General features: G+C 35.5%; 1 protein-coding gene across 3 annotated transcripts in view; it reads right to left on the bottom strand.

The window, feature by feature from the left end:
• The window catches only part of LOC106875469 (kinesin-like protein KIF23), a 60,755-nt gene that overhangs the window by 21,656 nt on the left and 19,407 nt on the right, over positions 1–19,692 (bottom strand). For 2 of the 3 annotated variants that reach the window (XM_014923627.3, XM_014923625.3), the window contains exons 6-16: positions 19,476–19,612; positions 18,464–18,579; positions 17,375–17,542; positions 16,939–17,051; positions 15,861–15,982; positions 15,653–15,670; positions 12,314–12,416; positions 9,600–9,679; positions 6,829–6,948; positions 4,613–4,748; positions 1,010–1,086 (exon numbers count right to left, since the gene is read on the bottom strand). In XM_014923627.3, coding sequence (XP_014779113.1) covers positions 1,010–1,086; positions 4,613–4,748; positions 6,829–6,948; positions 9,600–9,679; positions 12,314–12,416; positions 15,653–15,670; positions 15,861–15,982; positions 16,939–17,051; positions 17,375–17,542; positions 18,464–18,579; positions 19,476–19,612 — 1,190 coding nt within the window. The remainder of the gene's footprint in view (positions 1–1,009; positions 1,087–4,612; positions 4,749–6,828; positions 6,949–9,599; positions 9,680–12,313; positions 12,417–15,652; positions 15,671–15,860; positions 15,983–16,938; positions 17,052–17,374; positions 17,543–18,463; positions 18,580–19,475; positions 19,613–19,692) is intronic. The other variant, XM_014923626.3, reaches the window with a different exon arrangement.

Raw genomic sequence — 19,692 nt, forward strand, 5'->3', positions numbered from 1 at the left:
TTCTACAAATATTTCTTTTTTAAAAATCACAGTTTAAAATATGGACAGTCCAAATTTTTTGCTTAAATACCAGCAATAGATCAAATGTATTTATGGGGAGAAAGATAAAGAAAACAACAATATGTCACAGTGACAGTGCTAGCATGGGTTGGACGATTTGACTGAAGACTGGTGAAACCAGATGGCTACACCAGGCTCCAATCTGATTTGGCAGAGTTTCTACAGCTGGATGCCCTACCTAACGCCAACCACTCATGTGTGTGCATATAAATATGCACACACAATGGGTTTTTTCCAGTCTCCATTTACCAAATCCACTCAGAAGGCTTTGGTTGGCCCAAAGCTATAGACGACACTTGTTGATATGACTCATAAAAAAGTTGCAAGTGACACATCAGAAGGTAACTGCCCAAGGTTCCACAAAATGGGATCAAACACAAACAACATAGTTGTGTAGCCATAGAGCTTCCCTACAATTATGCTGAAACTAATTTTCCTTCACATGTGACACTAATACTTTGAAGAAAAGACATGAATGTCACTATTATTTACGTGACTGTGTGGTAAGAAGCTGGCTTCCTAAACACATGGTTCCTGGTTCAGTCCCACTGTGTGGCAACTTGGGCCGGACAAAGCCTTGTGAATGGATTTAATAGATAGAAAGAAGCCCATCATGTATGTGTGTGTGTGTGAGTGTGTGTCCATCACTGCTTGACAACTAGTGTTGGTGTGTTTATGTCCCCCGTAACTTAGCAGTTCAGCAAAAGAGACCAATAGAATAAGCAGGCTTAGAGAATAAGTCCTGAGGTTGATTCGGCCGACTAAAACCCTTCATGGCTGCAATCAAATAGATAAAACAAGTAAAAGAATATACGTCTGAATGAGAAACCATAAAAACTACACCAATATATTCTCTCAGAGATTCTATGTTGGTGCCACAGCCTGTGGCACACCAAAGTAAATTTAGAGCACAAAATGTTTAAGAAACATTTTGAAGACAAACAATTACCTCCATGTTTGGAAATTGTGGTCCCAGGTCATACAGTGGCACAGGAACTGTGGTAGAATGGCTACTAGTCGTACCATCTGAAATTTAAAAGAAAGCAAAAAAAAAGCTTATTTAGGTTTTATTTTTCTTTTGAATGTTCTACAATGAAAAGATACAACAGTTCCCATCAAATTTCTCCCATGAGGAAAAATTCCAGTAAGCTTATATCAGACCTACTAAATACAAATAAATCTTACATCATTTATTGTTGCTAAGAAAACAGGTATGCTCAATAGCCAGAGTAACTGCAAAAATAGAATATAATCAATAACCATAGTAATAGAAAAATCTTTTCCTATTTAATGTAGTTTATATCTGGTTGTAAACTTATATACATCAATTTGCCAAAAGTTATTAAATAAGACATTAATTAATAGCCAGTCACAGTCCTGTGGTTTGTCAGATCCTGTCAAACTGTCCAACCAATGAAAGCTCAGAAAATGGGCATTAAATAATAATGATGATGCTGGTGGTGATGGTGAAAACAATGTTGATGATGATGACGATGTTGATGAAAGTGATGTTGACAATGAGGACGACGATGATTGAAACCAGCCTCTGACTTTAGAGAAGTTGTAATAGAGAGGGAAAAAAAAAAGTCAGCCATGAACCTTGTTGCATCATCATCATCATCATCATCGTTTAACGTCCGCTTTCCATGCTAGCATGGGTTGGACGATTTGACTGAGGACTGGTGAAACCGGATGGCAACACCAGGCTCCAGTCTGATTTGGCAGAGTTTCTACAGCTGGATGCCCTTCCTAACGCCAACCACTCAGAGAGTGTAGTGGGTGCTTTTACGTGTCACCCGCACGAAAACGGCCACGCTCGAAATGGTGTCTTTTATGTGCCACCCGCACAAGCCAGTCCAGGGGCACTGGCAACGATCTCGCTCGAAAATCCTACGGGAGCCAGTCAGGCGGTACTGGCAACGGCCACGCTCAAAATGGTGCATCTCATGTGCCACCCGCACAAGAACCAGTCCAGGGGCACTGGCAACGATCTTACTTGGCTTGCCGGGTCTTCTCACGCACAGCCCATTTCCAAAGGTCTCGGTCCGTAGTCATCGCCTCGGTGAGGCCCAATGTACGAAGGTCTTGCCTCACCACCTCAGCCCAGGTCTTCCTGGGCCTACCTCTTCCACGGGTTCCCTCAACTGTTAGGGTGTGGCACTTTTTCACGCAGCTATCCTCCTCCATTCTCACCACATGTCCATACCAGCGCAATCGTCTCTCTTGCACGCCACAACTGATGCTTCTAATGTTCAGCTTTTCTCTCAAGATACTTACACTCTGACGGGTATTCACATTGACATTACACATCCAACGGAGCATACTGGCTTCATTCCTTGCGAGCTTACGTATGTCCTCAGCAGTTACAGCCCATGTTTCACTGCCATGTAGCATGGTTGTTCGTACGCATGCGTCATACAGTCTGCCTTTTACTCTGAGTGAGAGTCCCTTTGTCGCCAGCAAGGGTAAGAGCTCTCTAAACTTTGCCCAGGCTATTCTTATTCTAGCAGCTACACTTTCAGCGCACCCACCCCCACTACTAACTTGGTCGCCCAGATAGCGGAAGCTATCGACTACCTCTAGTTTTTCACCCTGGAATGAGATAGAAGTTGTTTCCTGTTTGTTTGCAGTCTTTATTGCACCTGAACATCTGCCACAAACAAAAACTAACTTGCTAGTTAACCTGCCTTTGATGTTGCTGCACCTCTTATGTGTCCATAGCTTGCACCGGGTACATCTTATAGAGTTACTACCTACTCCTTTTCTACATACTGAGCAGGGCCATCTACCTGAAGGGGTTTGTGTTTTATCTACCTTCCTACTTATTAGGATTTTGGTTTTAGCTAGGTTGACTCTAAGGCCCTTCAGTTCTAGACCTTGCTTCCACACCTGAAACTTCTCCTCTAGTTCTGATAGTGACTCCGCAATTAGGGCAAGGTCATCAGCATAGAGGAGCTCCCAGGGGCAACCTGTCTTGAACTCCTCTGTGATTGCCTGGAGGACTATGGTAAATAATAGGGGGCTGAGGACGGAACCTTGGTGGACCCCTACCTCTACCCGGAATTTATTGCTGTACTCCATCATAATTTAATATCCTCCTTGAATAATAATGATGAAGCAAGATTCATGACCGACTATTTTTTTACCTTCATTACAATTTCTCTGAAGTCTTAATAGTCATCATTATTATCATTTAACATCAGCTTCCCATACTGGCATTGGTTGGACGATTTGACAGCATCTGACAAATTGCTAAATAGCATTTAACTGTTTAGCATTCAGTTTACTGTCAAATATAATGCTTATTTATTCACCTTATTTTTAATTAATCATGCATTATCTCGTAGCTTTGAGGTTTCAATGAAGTAATTATATATTTTTAGAATGACATTGCATGGTAGGTGTGAGAGGCCAAATTTGGCCAGTTTGAGCATGGAACAAGCAAAATATTTTGGGCCTGATATGGCCCGTTTGAATACTAAAGGGTTAATAACTTTTAACAAACATACAACCAGATATGTAGTAGTAAATAAATGTCACTTGAGATTTAGCTTTATAGACTGACTGGCTTACTTATAGGAAAGGAATTTATTACTGAGTATTTAGTGTAAACAGATAGAACAACCAAGATTTTAAAAGTACTACAAATGATGAGTGGTTGCCATTAAGAACACCAGTGAATGAAATCTATGGATGTTTCAGACATAAAGAAAGTAGTATCTATTTTGATGATTGTGATGAAAGAATACTCACTAGACTAAGAAGTGAGTGGGAAATGTTCAGAAAGGTTGTTATCTCTATTGGCAAGCAAACAAAGATTTTACTCTGAGCAGAAAGCATAGAGCTGTATAAAATGTAAGGAGTGTGATGTTACATGGCAGTGAGAAGGATCAAGAGTCGAACATGATCTGTTGGTTGTGCAACATCTAGTGGGATTCAAAAGGGTAAATGTACTGAGAAAGTAGCCAAGAGATGCAGTTTCACGTAAGGGTATGTAATACAAGTGGGCAAAGTGTGCAAGGTCAGAAAGTAACATCACTATAAGCTGACAAATGATACAAGTTCACCAACATGTAATGTCCTTTAGCAGAAATTCTAAGTCAGCACATTCAGTAACTTGGGGATGATTTTATTATTTGGAGAACCACACTAACACTACATTTCACTGAATACCTGCTTTTTTTTTTTTTTTTTTTTGTTGGTTTGTTAACATCTCCATTACTTAGTGGTTCAGCCAAAAAAGGGGAATAATACATAAAAATCACCAGATTTAAAATAAGGAGTTAATTTGATTGACTAATCACTTTAAGACAGTGCCAATATATGGCTGCAGTCCAATGACTGAAATGAATAACAGAATAAAAACACCCACCGCAGACTGTAGAGCAATTGGTATCAGGAAGGACATTCAGCTGTAGAAACCAAGTCAAATCAGATAGGAACCTGATGCAGCTCTCCTCCTTCCCAGCTCTGGTCAAACCATCTCACCCATACCAGCATGGAAAACGGATGTTAAAGAATGATGATGAATGAAGCACCAATTCATATTTACCTGAACCAGTATCACTTCGAAACTCCTCAAGATTTGGATAGAGTTTACCATTGGGAGTTTCTGGTACTTCCTGAAAACGACCTTCTATTCTTTGAATAGTTACTTCTTGTGTGATTTCAGCAAATTTCATAACATGCTGCAAGGGGACAAAGAGAGGGGGGAAAATTAAAATAAATATGTGATAAACTAGCATCAAGATGTCTTAGAGTCCCACAACAATTAAAATGTTGATTCAATGGATAAGAAAATATTTAACACTGTGCATCTCCCTCTTGCATCCCATCCCTCCACCATACTTCACATCATCTGACCCACTCCTATTCCCCCCCCCCTCCTACATGATATTCACTACTGACCACATCACCCATGTTCACCATTCACATTCATCCCCATCTTTATCCCCCTGTCACTCTCCCAAACTTACCTACCCATTCACCCTTTTCACTCTTCTAACTTAAAAATACACCCTGACAGCTCTTCACCACCACCATCTTCCTTTTTTTTTCCAACTAGGACAGACATGCATCTCCTCTACGGCAAGACACCTGCTCCTGTCCCACCATCATAAATTAATATCTCATCACCTGGCACAAAAACCACCTTCCTCAATGCTACACTCCCTCATTTGAAGTGGGTCTTGTCTTGCAAGTCCCATGGTGACCGCACTAGCAATGCTGGAGTGTAAAAAGCACCCAATACATTCAGTGAAGTGGTTGATGCTACAAGGGGCATCCAGCCATAGTAACCATGTCAAACAAAACATTGGAGCTTGAGATAGTCTTCTGGCTTGTTGGCTCATGTCGAACTGTCCTAACCCATGCCAGCTTCAAAAGAATGGATGTTAACCCTTTAGTATTCAAATTATTCTGTCAAATGCATTGCTTATATAGTCATATTATTTTGAATTAATCATACATTACCTTGTAGATTTAAGACTTTGATATGATTGTTTAGGTTTAAAATGACATTGTAGAGTAGATATGAGAGGTATGATCTGGCCAGTTTGAGCATAAAACAGGTAGAATACTTTGGCCAGGTATGGCCAGTTTAAATGCTAAAGGGTTAACCAATGAAGATGAATTTGCATAACTTATGAAATACATGTGAAAGTAAGTAAGAAACAAAATTAGCCAGCAAAGTAAACTTTTTTTGTGTTTTTTCTAAACAATAAGCTGCTTTCAAAAACATCATTGGACAAAGGGATTTTATAGACACAGATGTCAAGAAACATGTTGATTTAATGTTTAAAGGGCCAGACATAAAGTATCCAAATAAGCCCTTTCATTATTTTATAATATACTATAACATAATATAATATGATGTCCTGGTGATCATGAAACATAGTATGATATAACTACGATATATTACATCGAGCATGACAAAAACTGAAATCAAAGTAAACTACTCAGAGTTTGTACTGGCAACAAAAAATAATCTTATTGCCACGAGGAGTAGGAAATATACATTTCAGGCTAGAGTAGATATGAGAGGTATGATCTGGCCAGTTTGAGCATAAAACAGGTAGAATACTTTGGCCAGGTATGGCCAGTTTAAATGCTAAAGGGTTAACCAATGAAGATGAATTTGCATAACTTATGAAATACATGTGAAAGTAAGTAAGAAACAAAATTAGCCAGCAAAGTAAACTTTTTTTGTGTTTTTTCTAAACAATAAGCTGCTTTCAAAAACATCATTGGACAAAGGGATTTTATAGACACAGATGTCAAGAAACATGTTGATTTAATGTTTAAAGGGCCAGACATAAAGTATCCAAATAAGCCCTTTCATTATTTTATAATATACTATAACATAATATAATATGATGTCCTGGTGATCATGAAACATAGTATGATATAACTACGATATATTACATCGAGCATGACAAAAACTGAAATCAAAGTAAACTACTCAGAGTTTGTACTGGCAACAAAAAATAATCTTATTGCCACGAGGAGTAGGAAATATACATTTCAGGCTCTTGGCTTTCATCAACTCTTTTGTTTTCTTGAAAGAGTTATTGAATTACTTGACAGACTCTTTTTTGTCTGTGTCTAACGTTTGTCTCTAACTAGCCAGGCACATGTAGGTCAAAACACATCACAGTATGGCAACTTTGCTTCTGGTGTCTTAACCATTTATCTACTGTGCCACTTGGCATTTCATCAAATAATGAAGTATTTATCATGATATTTTAAAATCAGCTCTAAGAAACAAACCAAAGTTTCTCCAACTTCATTGGCAGCAGGATTAACACAAACAACCATTCTGATCTTGCCGTCACCTTCTAAGTAGCTCTTGAAGAGGTGAGTTAGTTTGGAATCACGATATGGTACAATCTGTTTAAAAATAAAGTAAAAAAAAAAAAGAAAGAAAGAAAGAAAGAAAGCAGGTTAAATGTTGTGAACAATGAATTTTAACAGAATTTAGAATGACAGAAGCAGACAGAGAAAAGAAAGAAACTGAAGAGAAAGCTGGAGCAGTGAAACAAAGAGAAAAAAAAGGAGGAGTAATAAAGAAGATAGCAAGAGAATAAGAGATAACTGAAATGTGATCCATTTCATTATCCTGTATTTCTATGAAGTAAACAAGTTATTTAAGAACAGAAATAATATTTCCAGTACAGCTAGCCATCATTAATGATAAAGTATGGTTTGGTAACGTACCATGCTTTTGCTAATTGTTTTAGCTGCCTGTATAGCCTATATGGGCTATGAAAAAAATACAGCTGCTACACAAGAATGTTAAGAATGGCTTTGAATGTTAGGTGGGGAGCTCATTTAACCAACAAGTATTGGGTCATCCCATAAATAATGCGTTTTTTTCAATTCCATGAACTAAAAGTCGAAGGGGGACAGGATGAACTATCTGCATCAACTTGCTATAAAAGCAGGTAATAATTTTGCATTGCATTTATTATTAGAGCAAGTTTTGAAAAGTGCAGTTCAATTTTAATAGTTGTCTTTTCAAAGCTATAATGGAAGTGACAAAGGAGCATATTGGGCATATTTTGCTTTATGAGCTCAATAACGGCAACGATGCAATGGAAAGTGCAAGGAATATTAATGCAGTATATGGGGATCGGACAATAAGCATAAGCCAGTGTCAATGAGGTTCCAGAAATTCTGAGCCAGAAACTATAGCCTAGAAGACAGGCCACATCCTGGAAGATCTGCGGAGCTCAATGAGGATGTCCTGCAAACCCTAGTGGAACAAAATCCGATCTTAACTGTGAAACTAGCAGAGAAGCTTGGATTTGGTCATTCAACCATTCATTGACACCTGCATGCCATCGGAAAAGTCAGCAAATTGGGCCAATATGTTCCTCACAAACTCTCCAAGTCTAATTGCACAGAGAGAGTGAATATGTGCTCTTCTTTGCTGTCACATCTCACAAATGAACCTTTTTTGGACTGAATAGTGACTGCTGATGAGAAATGGGTTCTCTATAAAAATTTCAAGCGCTAAAGACAGTGGGTAGGGAAAGGAGAAACATTGGCACCCCAGGCTAAAGAAGGTCTTCACCCACATAAGGTGTCGTTATCTATTTAGTAGGACGTGAAAGGTTTAGTCCATTTTGAACTTTTAAACTGAAACCAAACAATAATAAAGGAGATCTACTGTGAGCAGCTTGAGTGGCTTAAGTCAGCACAAGAAGAAAAACGACCATCTTTGGTTTCAAGATGAAAGGTGTTCTATCAGGATAATGCTCGACTACATACAGCAAGGATGACATTCCAAAGGCTGGAACAGCTTGAATGGGAAACAATGCCCCACTCACCATATTCGCCGGACATCGCCCCATCTAATTATCATCTATTCTGCAGTCTTCAAAATCATTTGGATAGAAAAATATGAATTCTGTAGACGAGGTCAGAACAGTACTGGAGGAGTATTTTTCGTCAAAAACAAGTGAGTTTTGGAAGAGGGGCCTTACAAGTCTACCAGATAGATGAAAGAGCATTGTAGAAAATGAAAGAGAGTATATCTTAGATGAAAAAAGAACTTTGGTTATCTTAATTTTGAAAAATAAAAGAAGTATAGAAAAAACTGCATTATTTATGGGATGACCCAATAGCTTTATCAAGATCTACAGAGTGACTGAGAAGATTCAGCAGAGAAGAATGACAACTGCTGGTCATTGCATCAGGCATCCAGAAGAATGTGTGTCAACTGGTCTTATAGCAGTCAGTTGAAGGGTAAGCAGTCAATAGGGTAAGAAAATGTCTAACCTATGTGAACAACTTGCTTCAGCGTGTGTGTGTGTGTGTGTGTGTGTGTGTGTGTGTTTATAGAAGTATGAAGCGATGAGTCGAGTTATGTCCCTTCACATCAACTTTAATTAGGCTGTTAATAAAATAAATATCATCCATTTCCTCTGCCTGAGAAAGCTATGGGAGTAAAATCCTCAGCTACATCCTTCATAGGGTCCTACAGAAACAATTGTGATTAAAGTTTCCTACTGGAAACCTAAGCATGACCAACCTCCCTCCAAGCTACACACCATGTCAATCTCGAAAAGTGCATGACCACATGCCTCAGGATATAGTATGGAGGAGGTGCAGAGTTTGAGATTAGTGAAATCCCTACAGATGTTTGTGTTTGAGTAAAAGGAGCTAAGTTAAAACCTTTTTAAAAAATGGGTGTCAGATTTCAGGTGTATTGTCACCTCTCCTTTTCATACCTTTTATGAAATGGACAAACATGCACAGCTGTTATGGAAAGGGTATCACAATTGGTGGGTGTAGGATCAGTTAGCTGATATTTGCAGATAACATGGTGCTACTTGGCTCATCAGAAGGTGATCTCCAGCATGCACTGAATGGGTTTGCTGGAGAGAATGGCAAGGCAGGAATAAAATAGATACCAACAGACTAAAGTAAGTGTCATGTTCAACTACAGCCCTTGATGGTGGTGCCCCAGCATGGTCATAACCCAATGACTAAAACTAGTAAAAAAAAGAAAAATAGAGAGAAATAATTCTACATACCCTACTTGATCCAAATTTCTGATTTTCACGGAGAATATCAATACAATTTCTTAGTGTCATGAGTGTGTTGTTGATATTAGCTGAAAATCAAAGAAAACATCATCAAAACAATTATTTAACATTGGTTATTTCAACAATTATACATCATGTATGGACGGACACATAGTAAAATATGTGAGCACAGATGAGTGTGCATGAGTTAAACTCTAACAAGTATAACTATGCACAAAGGCAGGCAGACCCACAATCAAAAGAACTATGTTAAGATAAAAATTATATCATATGCCAGTGCCATGTAAAAAGCACTCATGTCAGTGTCACATTAAAAGCACACAGCACACTCCTGTGAAGTGGTTGGCATAAGGAAGGGAATCCAGCCATAGAAACCAAACCAAATCAGACTGGAACTTGGTGCAGCTCTCCAGCAGCCATCTCTGGTTAAACCTTCCAACCCATGCCAGCATGGAAAACAGATGTTAAAGAATGATGATGATGATGATATCACTTACATCCCGTAGGTATGCAAACTTTCCAAGAACAAATATAGTTTCAATTCTGAAATTTATGTTGAGGATTTATTAGACTTGCATGGTAATATACTTGTATTTCCTTGTTGTAAGTTACGACTTAAAATTCATCAACAGCCTGGCTAGAAGAGGTTGTTGTTGATCTGTCTGGACGCTCAGAGTGGTGATAAATATTTTTAACCTTGCTAGAATGGTAAACCTGCAGCAGATACCCCATTTATTATAACATTTGCTACAAAAACTATCACAGACAGAACTACTTTGTATAAGAATCAGCTCCACTTCCATAAGTGTTTAAGATGAAATTAACAAAATACTGAACTTACAAGAAAAAGAGAAATACTGATTTAAAATTTTGGCACAAGGCCAACAATTTCAGGGAGGTGGAATCAAATTGATTACACTGACTGCAGTGTTCAACTGGTACTTATTTCATCAACCGAGAAAGGATGAAAGGTGAAGTCAACCTAGGTGGAATTTGAACCGAGAACACGATGATGGATGAAATGCCACAAAGCATTTTACCCTGTGAGCTAATCATTCTGCCAGCTTGCTGGCTTAACAAAGGAGAAATATTAAGAAACATAAGTGTATTTTGTTTTTCTAAAGTGGAAGAAATTAAGGATCAAGTCATGATGAAGTCCAGCAATTAGGAAGGAATACAGTCACATTTTCTATTCTAAAATCTGACATCTAAATTTCACTAGTCTTATTTTCAACTTTTGTATAAATCTTTCAAGCTAGTACAGTCAAAACAGTTATGAAAGTGTTGACATCTGCACCAGAAGTTTTCACTTTATGTATTTTGGTTTGTTAATACACAGCCTCTGAGAAGCTCCAATTATTTTTTATTTCAAATTTCCACTTCTAACCCTATTCTTTTAAAGCCATCTGTCTGAGATCACCCCTAGTTTTATGGTAAAAAGTTTGTGTTTTCTAGATATCTAAATTAAATTCTTCAATCAAAATTTCATCTTAATTTATATTCCAAACACCTACTTGGTCATGACTAAACTCTTTGACACAAATACATTGCATTTCAACAGTAATAAAAGAGTTAAATATTTGAGTCTCTTATTTCGACAATTCACTTTTACCAAAAAAGGACTCCCAAATATGGCCTAATTTGTCTGAAAAACAATTCAAGTTAATAATAGGACAGTGATTTTGGGTTTTAATCTTTAACTTATTGCAAGTAAGTTATATTCCTTTTGATAACAAGGGCTACAAAAGGAATATCATTCCTTTTTGCTTTTAGACACAAAAATCACTGTTGATAAAGAATATATCCAAAAACAAAGGAGTAGTACTGGAATAAATAAGTGTTCTCTGGATAAATTTTAGGGATAGCTGTGTGGTGAGAAGCTTGCTTCTCAACTACATGGTTCCAGGTTCAATCCCACTGTGTGGTACCTTGAGCAATTGTCCTCTACTATATAGCCTCAGGCCGACTGAAACCTTGTGAGTGGGTTTAGTTGACTGAAACTGTAAAAAGCCTGTCATATGTATACATACGTACGTACATATGTATGTATATTTATGTCTGTTTGTCCCCCCCATCACCATTTGATAACTGGTGTTGGTTGGTGTATTTACACCCCTGTAACCTAGCGGTTCAGCAAAAGAGACCAATAGAATAAGTACTAGGCTTAAAAAATAAGTCCTGTAGTCAATTTGTTCAACTAAAACTCTTCAAGGCTCCAGCATGGTCACAGTCAAATGACTGAAACAAGTAAAAGAAAAGAATAAACCAGTGTATTATAAGTTAAAAATCCAAAATTCACCTTTAACATTTGAACTGGCCATGTCAGGCCCAAATATTCTACATGTTTCATGTTCAAACTAACCAAATGTAGCCTCTCACACCTATCATACAATGTCATTCTAAAAATATATCACCGGTTGGCGTTAGGAAGGGCATCCAGCTGTAGAAACTCTGCCAAATTTAGATTGGAGCCTGGTGTTGCCATCCGGTTTCACCAGTCCTCAGTCAAATCGTCCAACCCATGCTAGCATGGAAAGCGGACGTTAAACGATGATGATGATGATGATGATGATTATGATTGAAATCTTGAAGCTACAAGATAATGCGTGATTAATTCAAACCAATTTGAACAAACAAGAATCACGCTTGCCAGAATAATCTGAATGCTAAAAGTTAAATAAATGAAACATAAGACAACTTACATGCTTCTCTGAGTTGTTCACCCATATTTTTGGTGCGTACAGTACGTTCACTACCAGCCAAATCAACTAAAGATAGTTGTCCTATACAAATTGAATTTGCTTCCTATTACAGAAAAAAGGTCACTTTGGTTATTAAAGCAGTATAAAATACATATGATCATGGGTCAGTTTACTTATATCAAAATGCTCACTACTGAAAGATCAGTTCAACAAGGCCTTCTTTTTCTTTTAGAGTAAACTATGAGGTATGTACTAGTCTTTAGAATTACATATAGTTATGTTGACACAGTGTCAGTTAGTCCAAGGGTTTTCAAACTGTGGTCCGCAAGGACAAGACAGGGGGTCCATGGACAGCAAATACTTTTTATGGGCAATTTGATTTTATATATGTTCTTTTAATCGAAATCTTTTAATTGACAATAAACCTATTTTGTTAAATACTGTTAAATAAATAAATGTAAAAATATGTTATTTTAAGCAAATATTTATGTATAAATTTCATAAGCGTTTATAAGGGTTAGGGTTAGGGTAAAGCCTGAAATATAAAGGGGTCCGCAAGTTAAAAAGTTTGAAAACCCGAGTTAGTCAACTAGCTGTAAAGCTCTAAGACTTAATCCTTAAAGCAATGTTGCAACATATATCTATATATATACATGCACACACAAATGAGCACATAGGTGTAACAAGGTGGAAAAAATAGTACTTGAATATTAAATGTTAATTAGTTTATTTTATTGAAATTGAAAAGATTTCAGACTGTTCCTCAGAGTTTCACATAAACAATGAATCAGTCACAAGTGTGCCCACAACTGTCTGAGGATCAATCACAAGAAACTCTGAGTAACAGTTTGTGATCACTTTTCAGTTTCAATAAAATACTATATATATATTTACATGCATACATACATTCATGCATACATATATTCACACACAAAAACCAAGACACCTCTTACTGGTTCACTACCTAAGCATAATTTTTTTTTTAATTTTAAACAGGTGATTTTTCTCCAAATATACCAGCAAGAAAATCAATGTAGCTAACTGGTCAGGGTTGTTTTCCCAGCTTAGTTTGCACATAGATATAGGTTCCACCAATCTCACTGTCTAAATATATTCCATAAAGACAATATCCTAAATGGTTTTGTCACTCTTTTCATCTGTCTTATTTATACCCAAATATATATCAACTCAAATGAGTTCTTAAATGTTCAAGGAGTTCTTAAATACCATAGAAGTTCTAGGAATGGGAGATGTAAATTCAATACTTTAAGATATAATATCAATTGTGATAAACATTTTGTTTCAGCCAATTAGATCACTAGAAATAATGCATCAAGTCAATATGTCATGCTCAAAATGAAAACTTAAACATACATGTAATTTTTTTTTAAATTCAAATATTGTGATACATTAGACTAACAGGAAAACAAAATGTATATTTAATGATCTGATTCTGAGCAAAGATCTTATCAGCAGAAATAAATATAACATCCACACAGAGATATTAATTAATTGTAGAGACACCATATTTCAATATGCATAATGAAATACGGAGTCCCTACAAGTAATATGTATGTACCAGCTGTCAGGAACGTATTTAGTATGTAAAATTAATATATCCAATAATGTTACACTTCTATATTTAGTAGCTATTTAAACAACAAGTTCATGGATGATAAATGGGTTGGATGTAGTACTGAAGAAGGAGCAAGAACTCCTAAAACATGTATATACACCAATTACCAATTTTTTTATCTTTGATCACATTGTTTACATTTGACATATTCAGATATTAATATGTTGCAACAAATAAGTGCTGGTTATAATTTCTATAGATAATCTGTAAAGAAAACCTTAAGAAACAAACAGGTATAGAGAGTTTTATAGTTTTTACAATAAACGGGATTTTTTTTTTAACTACTGTAGCTTCACTTCAAATATATCTTCAAGAAATTAAAACAAAAGCTACTGTCTTTTAAAGCAGGCTTAACTGATATATCAAAAGAAAGCAACAAGCATTTTGATGCAAAAAATAACTAAAATCAAGAAAAGTACAAAACCCTGCAAAATGCTTTATTAATAAATCAAAAATAGCCAATAAATCAACCAAAGCAACTAACAGGTTGGGTTTTCTTTCTTTTTTTTTTTCCCCCCCAACATTTGCAAGTCAAGTATTAATACATTTAATTTATATTTCTTCTTGTTCATTTTTAACTATTCTTTTAAACTGATGAAATGCCACAACAGCAGGTAGCAGGGAAGGTGTTTTCTAGTTAGATCAGCCACAAAAATATAAAGGGTGATAGGAAAACAGAAGTGGAAGGATTAGAAGGAAAGGCAAGTTAAATACCGTATTTACTTGAGTACAATACAATCTCAAACATAATGCGACTTCCACTTTTTGTAGATAAAAAATTGGTTATATATTTTATCTTCTTATATACCTGTGACCTCTGACAAGGTTATTTAAGAACCCAACCTAATATCACTGTGATTTTAAAACACATAAAGCACAAATGTCAAAAGTGGCATGGTTTCAGCTTTTTCTAAATCTTTTAAATTAAAATAGTCACTTTTAAACACTAGTGAGTATAACCATATGGCACCAGTGTACTAAAAGAATTAACAATTACCACTGAATGTATTTGCTATTCATATAGTGTTTCATAGCAACAAGCAATGATATATATACATTAGTGATTAGATGTCTCAGAGCTAATGCTTTCAGTGTCTTTGTCTCCACAAGTTTGTCATTATGGATTTTTTTTTGTTTTTTCATTACACTGGTGTAAATTTATATTCAATTTTAATCTTGATTTTTTGTTTTAATTAAATTTCTTGCATTATACATGAGTAAATACGGTATTACTGTTATTGATTTCTTGGATAAAATATGGTGTAGAAATCAGTCATGCCATTACATTACCAAAACTTTGTATTCATGTGAATATCACAAATTTATATTTCATCTCACTTATAAAGGCTTCATGCTTATGATATTTTCCTTATAAAGTTATCTACAGATGTAGTATCTACAGATGTGAGAGTTTGATACAATTTTTTTTTTAACTAGTACATTAGCATTAAGATAAAGATAGAAGGCTAAAAACAAAAGTCTGAAAATAGTTCTACATATCTTAACAATATACTTTAACATCACAGGATTTTCAGGGCAATAAAGAAAAAGGAGAAACAGTGTGCAAAATATTCAACTTCCGCATGACAAAATTTGAAAGGTTATAAGAAGGGAAAAAAAAAAGACTGGTAATGAGCCATGCAAAGAAGAGACCCAAGCAGCCAGAGAACTAAGAATGTTTATGTATTAATAAATTTGCTTACCACTCCATCAATGCCAACCTAGACAAAAAGAGTAAACTTAAATTTGTGAGGCATAATTTAGAGATGACAATGTTTGATTGAGTTACTACAAATCAAAGTTGTGCAGTGGATTGGAGAGTAAACATGTCAGTTATTTGAGAACATTGCAAATAAACTTTACTCTAAAAATTGGTCACTTAACAGAATATTTTAGAGAATTAAAACTTACATGCATTACTTCTTCTCCGCTCTGATCCACTGGGCCTTGTACAATACGAATATTGAAAACACTGTGGCTGCGACTAGAAGATTCGTTTAAAGCAGTTCGAGCAACCCTCCGTCGATTCTGACCTAGTGTCAGTAAAAAAGTTAAGACATTAAAATGTTCTGAGGTATTTTATTCTAAATCAAGCATTTAAAAACATTTTTTCTTTCAACACTTCTTTTTAAACACCATCAAAACAGTAGAAAGTAAACAGACAAAAAAAATCATCACATATACAACTTTCACTACAACAAGAAGATTCATTTAAAGCAGTCTGAGAAAACTCTGTCAATTTTGATCTAGTGTTAGTAAGGCATTTTATTTTTAAATCAAGCATTTAAAAACATTTTTTCCCCTCTTTTATCACTACTTATTAAACACTACTGAATCTAGCCATCAAATCAGCACAAAGTAAACAAACAGCAAAAAATATCACATATACAACCCAAACAAAAGCTAACCTCCTTCACAACTAAATAGTAAAACAATTATAAAACAAAAACTCACAAGAAACATATCCAGATATTATATTTTATATAAATATGAACTACAAGATTACAGTATTTCTTCACCAACAGATCAACTATTCCTACCAAAACAGACAAAAATTGTAACTATAAGAAATAGTTAGAATTTGAAAGATAACAAATTGCTGAAATAGTGAAAAAGAGGGAGACTCTTTAACCCTTTAGCATTTAAACAAGCCATATCTGCTTCCAGTATTCAACCTGCTTTATGTTCAAACTGGCCAGATCTGACCTCTCACACCAACCATACAATGTCATTCTAAAAATAAACAATCACATCACTGAAATTTCAACACAACAAGAAAATGCAGGGTTATAATCAAAATAATCTGAATAAATAAGCATTACATTTGATGGAATTCAAATGCAAAAGGGTTAAAGCTAGAAGTAGCTGCAATTGGATTTCACTCCCACCACTTGAAATAATATAAACATTTTTTAACGTAGGCTATTTCTTGTGGTGAATATTCATTTTCTCTCTCTCTCCTTCTTTTGCAAAATCTTCATATACTGACCTTGGTAGATGACATTAAAAGCCTCATCAGGATTTTTCACTTCAACTTCTTTGCACTCATGAATATACATCATTTTACTACAATCTTCTCGAATTGTTTTAGTTTGCTGGGCCCTGAAATGAAAATAAAGACAACACTTCTTGTGTTAGGTTTTACATTTTAGGTAAGATGCATTACTTACCTCTAGTATAATACTCATCAGCAGTAAAGAAATATCAATACAATAGAGTATTCACTGTTTCAGTCAACTGAAATAGCCACTTGCTTCATGGCCAAACTACCACAATCCAATGAAGCGCTGCATGGCAGAGAGTCAAGACTAAGGGTTCATGTTTAGATACACAACAAATCCAATAGCTTCACAGAACTCGGAGTTACTAATATACATACTATAAGTGTTGAACACTTTTATAGAATACTGAGACAGACTACTTACTTGTATCCAATGATAGGATCAGAGGTCAGCTCTTCCAACAAATCATACACTGCATTATTATAAACCTCAACGTATGACACAAACACAGCATACAAGAACTGATTGCTGACACCTTCCACTCTGGTTTTATCTTGTAGACGAGGATTTTTCAAGAACTCACACCTGTCTCTATAATAGGAAAATTTAAAAAAAGAAAACAAGGTCACATGAACACATCAACAAGGATATACTGGTACAGTTGTAAAAAAAAAAAAAAAAAAAAAAAAAAAAGAAAAGACAGTGGCAGGTTCACATCCCCTGTAACAGTGATTTGGCAACAGAAACAGGCTGAATAGGCATCAGGCATAAAAGTAAGCACAGGGGTTGATTCATTTGACTAAAATTCTTCTAGGTAGTGCTCCAGTTTGGCCGCAGCCAAATGAAACAAGTAAAAGAATACTACTTAGGTGCATGCATGGCTGTGCAGTTAAGAAACACACTTTGCAACCAGGTGATTTCAGGTTCAGTCCCAGTGTGCAGTACCTTGGGCGTCTTCTATTATAGTCCTGGGCTGACCAATGTCGTGTGAGTGAAACTTGTAGACAGAAACTGCATGGATCCCAGTCGCGTGCACGCATGCATGTGTGAAAGGTAGAGTCACCATAGTAACTACCAACAAAACTTTCATTATATAACAGTCTACTGTTGACTGACTGTGCCAAAGGTAGAGACTCTGAAAACCAGTGCATTCCAGACAGAGTTTAGCAGCACAGCCAAGAAGAGAGAAGACAATGGGGAAAGGACTTTGACAAGGAATGTTGTCTATCATGAAGTTATCTTACAAGATATTGCTCAATGAATATACTTATTCTGTAGAATATGAAACAAAAAGTATTTTAAATAAATGTTATTGCTTAACAGTATTCAAACTATTATTAATATTCAGAGAAAGTCAATCTGAACATTACTGGAACAATTTACGAAGAAATGTGGATGATTAACAAATATTTTTACAGATGGTGTAGCAGCAGATAATCTAGTATACCATAAAAAGTAAATTTTAAAGAAATTTGATATAAAATAACCAATAGAATAACAATTTGTTTTTACTTTTTTGGTGTCTTTGGAACAACAGAAGGGCATGGCATGATGTCAGCTTGGAGTTTTGCCATAGCATCAGCTTCACTTTGAACTCTAAAACCATTTTGATTATTTGGCTCAAAAACCTGTTGGTTAAAGAAAATGTATATATACACACACAGGAAATCAAAAGAGATTTCTTAAAACCAAGCAACCTAAAGAAATGCTAGCTTCCCAAAAGTAACTGAACTGAATCAATCCTTCAAGAAAAAAAAAAGAGACATACTAAGATAAATGGGATGGTTTACATTAGGAAATCCTATTAAAAGTGTGCCGTATTTGATGGCACAATAAAAAGGTGCACCTCAATTTCAGCAGCAATATATACAAGAAAAACAGTTTTTAGTGCATTAAATCATGTGATATAGGCCCAAATCTGCATAAAAGACTCAGGGTTACATTTTTGAGAAATTGTTTGGGAAAAAAAAAATGCATCAGCTATGCTAAGTTATATGACAAATCAGACTAAAATAAACCTAAATGAATTTACAAATCTTAAATCTAAAACATTATAAAATAAGAGCATTAGAATATTTACAAATTCTTCTGTAACTAGTTAAAAAAGAAGTAGAATGTGAAAAAAAAAAAAATTTTTATTCATTAATTTACCAATGTAATGTCTTTAACCCTTTAGCATTTAAACCAGCCATACCTGGCCAAAATACTCTGCCTGTTTTATGCTCAAACTGTCCAGATCAGGCCTCTCATATCTTTACTCTATAATGTCATATTAAAACTAAACAATCACATCATTGAAATCTTGAAGCTATGAAATATTGCATGACGAAGTCAAAGCAACATGAATAACTAAGCATTGTATTTTACAATGCGAATAAATAAGCGTTACATTTGACAGAGTTATCTGTATGCCAAAGGGTTAAGCTTCAATACCTCAATACCTATGCAAAATAAACTAAAATAAAATTAATTGAAAACGAAAACAATTAAAACAAAAAAGGAATGAAATACAAAATTTTCTTACATATTTTTTTGCCTGATGATTTTCAATTGTGTTAAAAATGACATCAAGACACCTCGGCAATATACCTTGGTCAACTGGGTTACCAGTCATTGTGTACGTTTTACCAGAGCCAGTTACACCATAGGTGAATAGTAGAGCTGACAAACAGATCAAAAACCAAATCTCTTAGATTTTCATGTAATGCATTTATTTTTATTATCATCTACTATAATAATAC

Source organism: Octopus bimaculoides, chromosome 18 (assembly GCF_046866305.1).
Source record: "Octopus bimaculoides isolate indiv1 chromosome 18, ASM4686630v1, whole genome shotgun sequence".
NCBI classification, from domain to species: domain Eukaryota; kingdom Metazoa; phylum Mollusca; class Cephalopoda; order Octopoda; family Octopodidae; genus Octopus; species Octopus bimaculoides.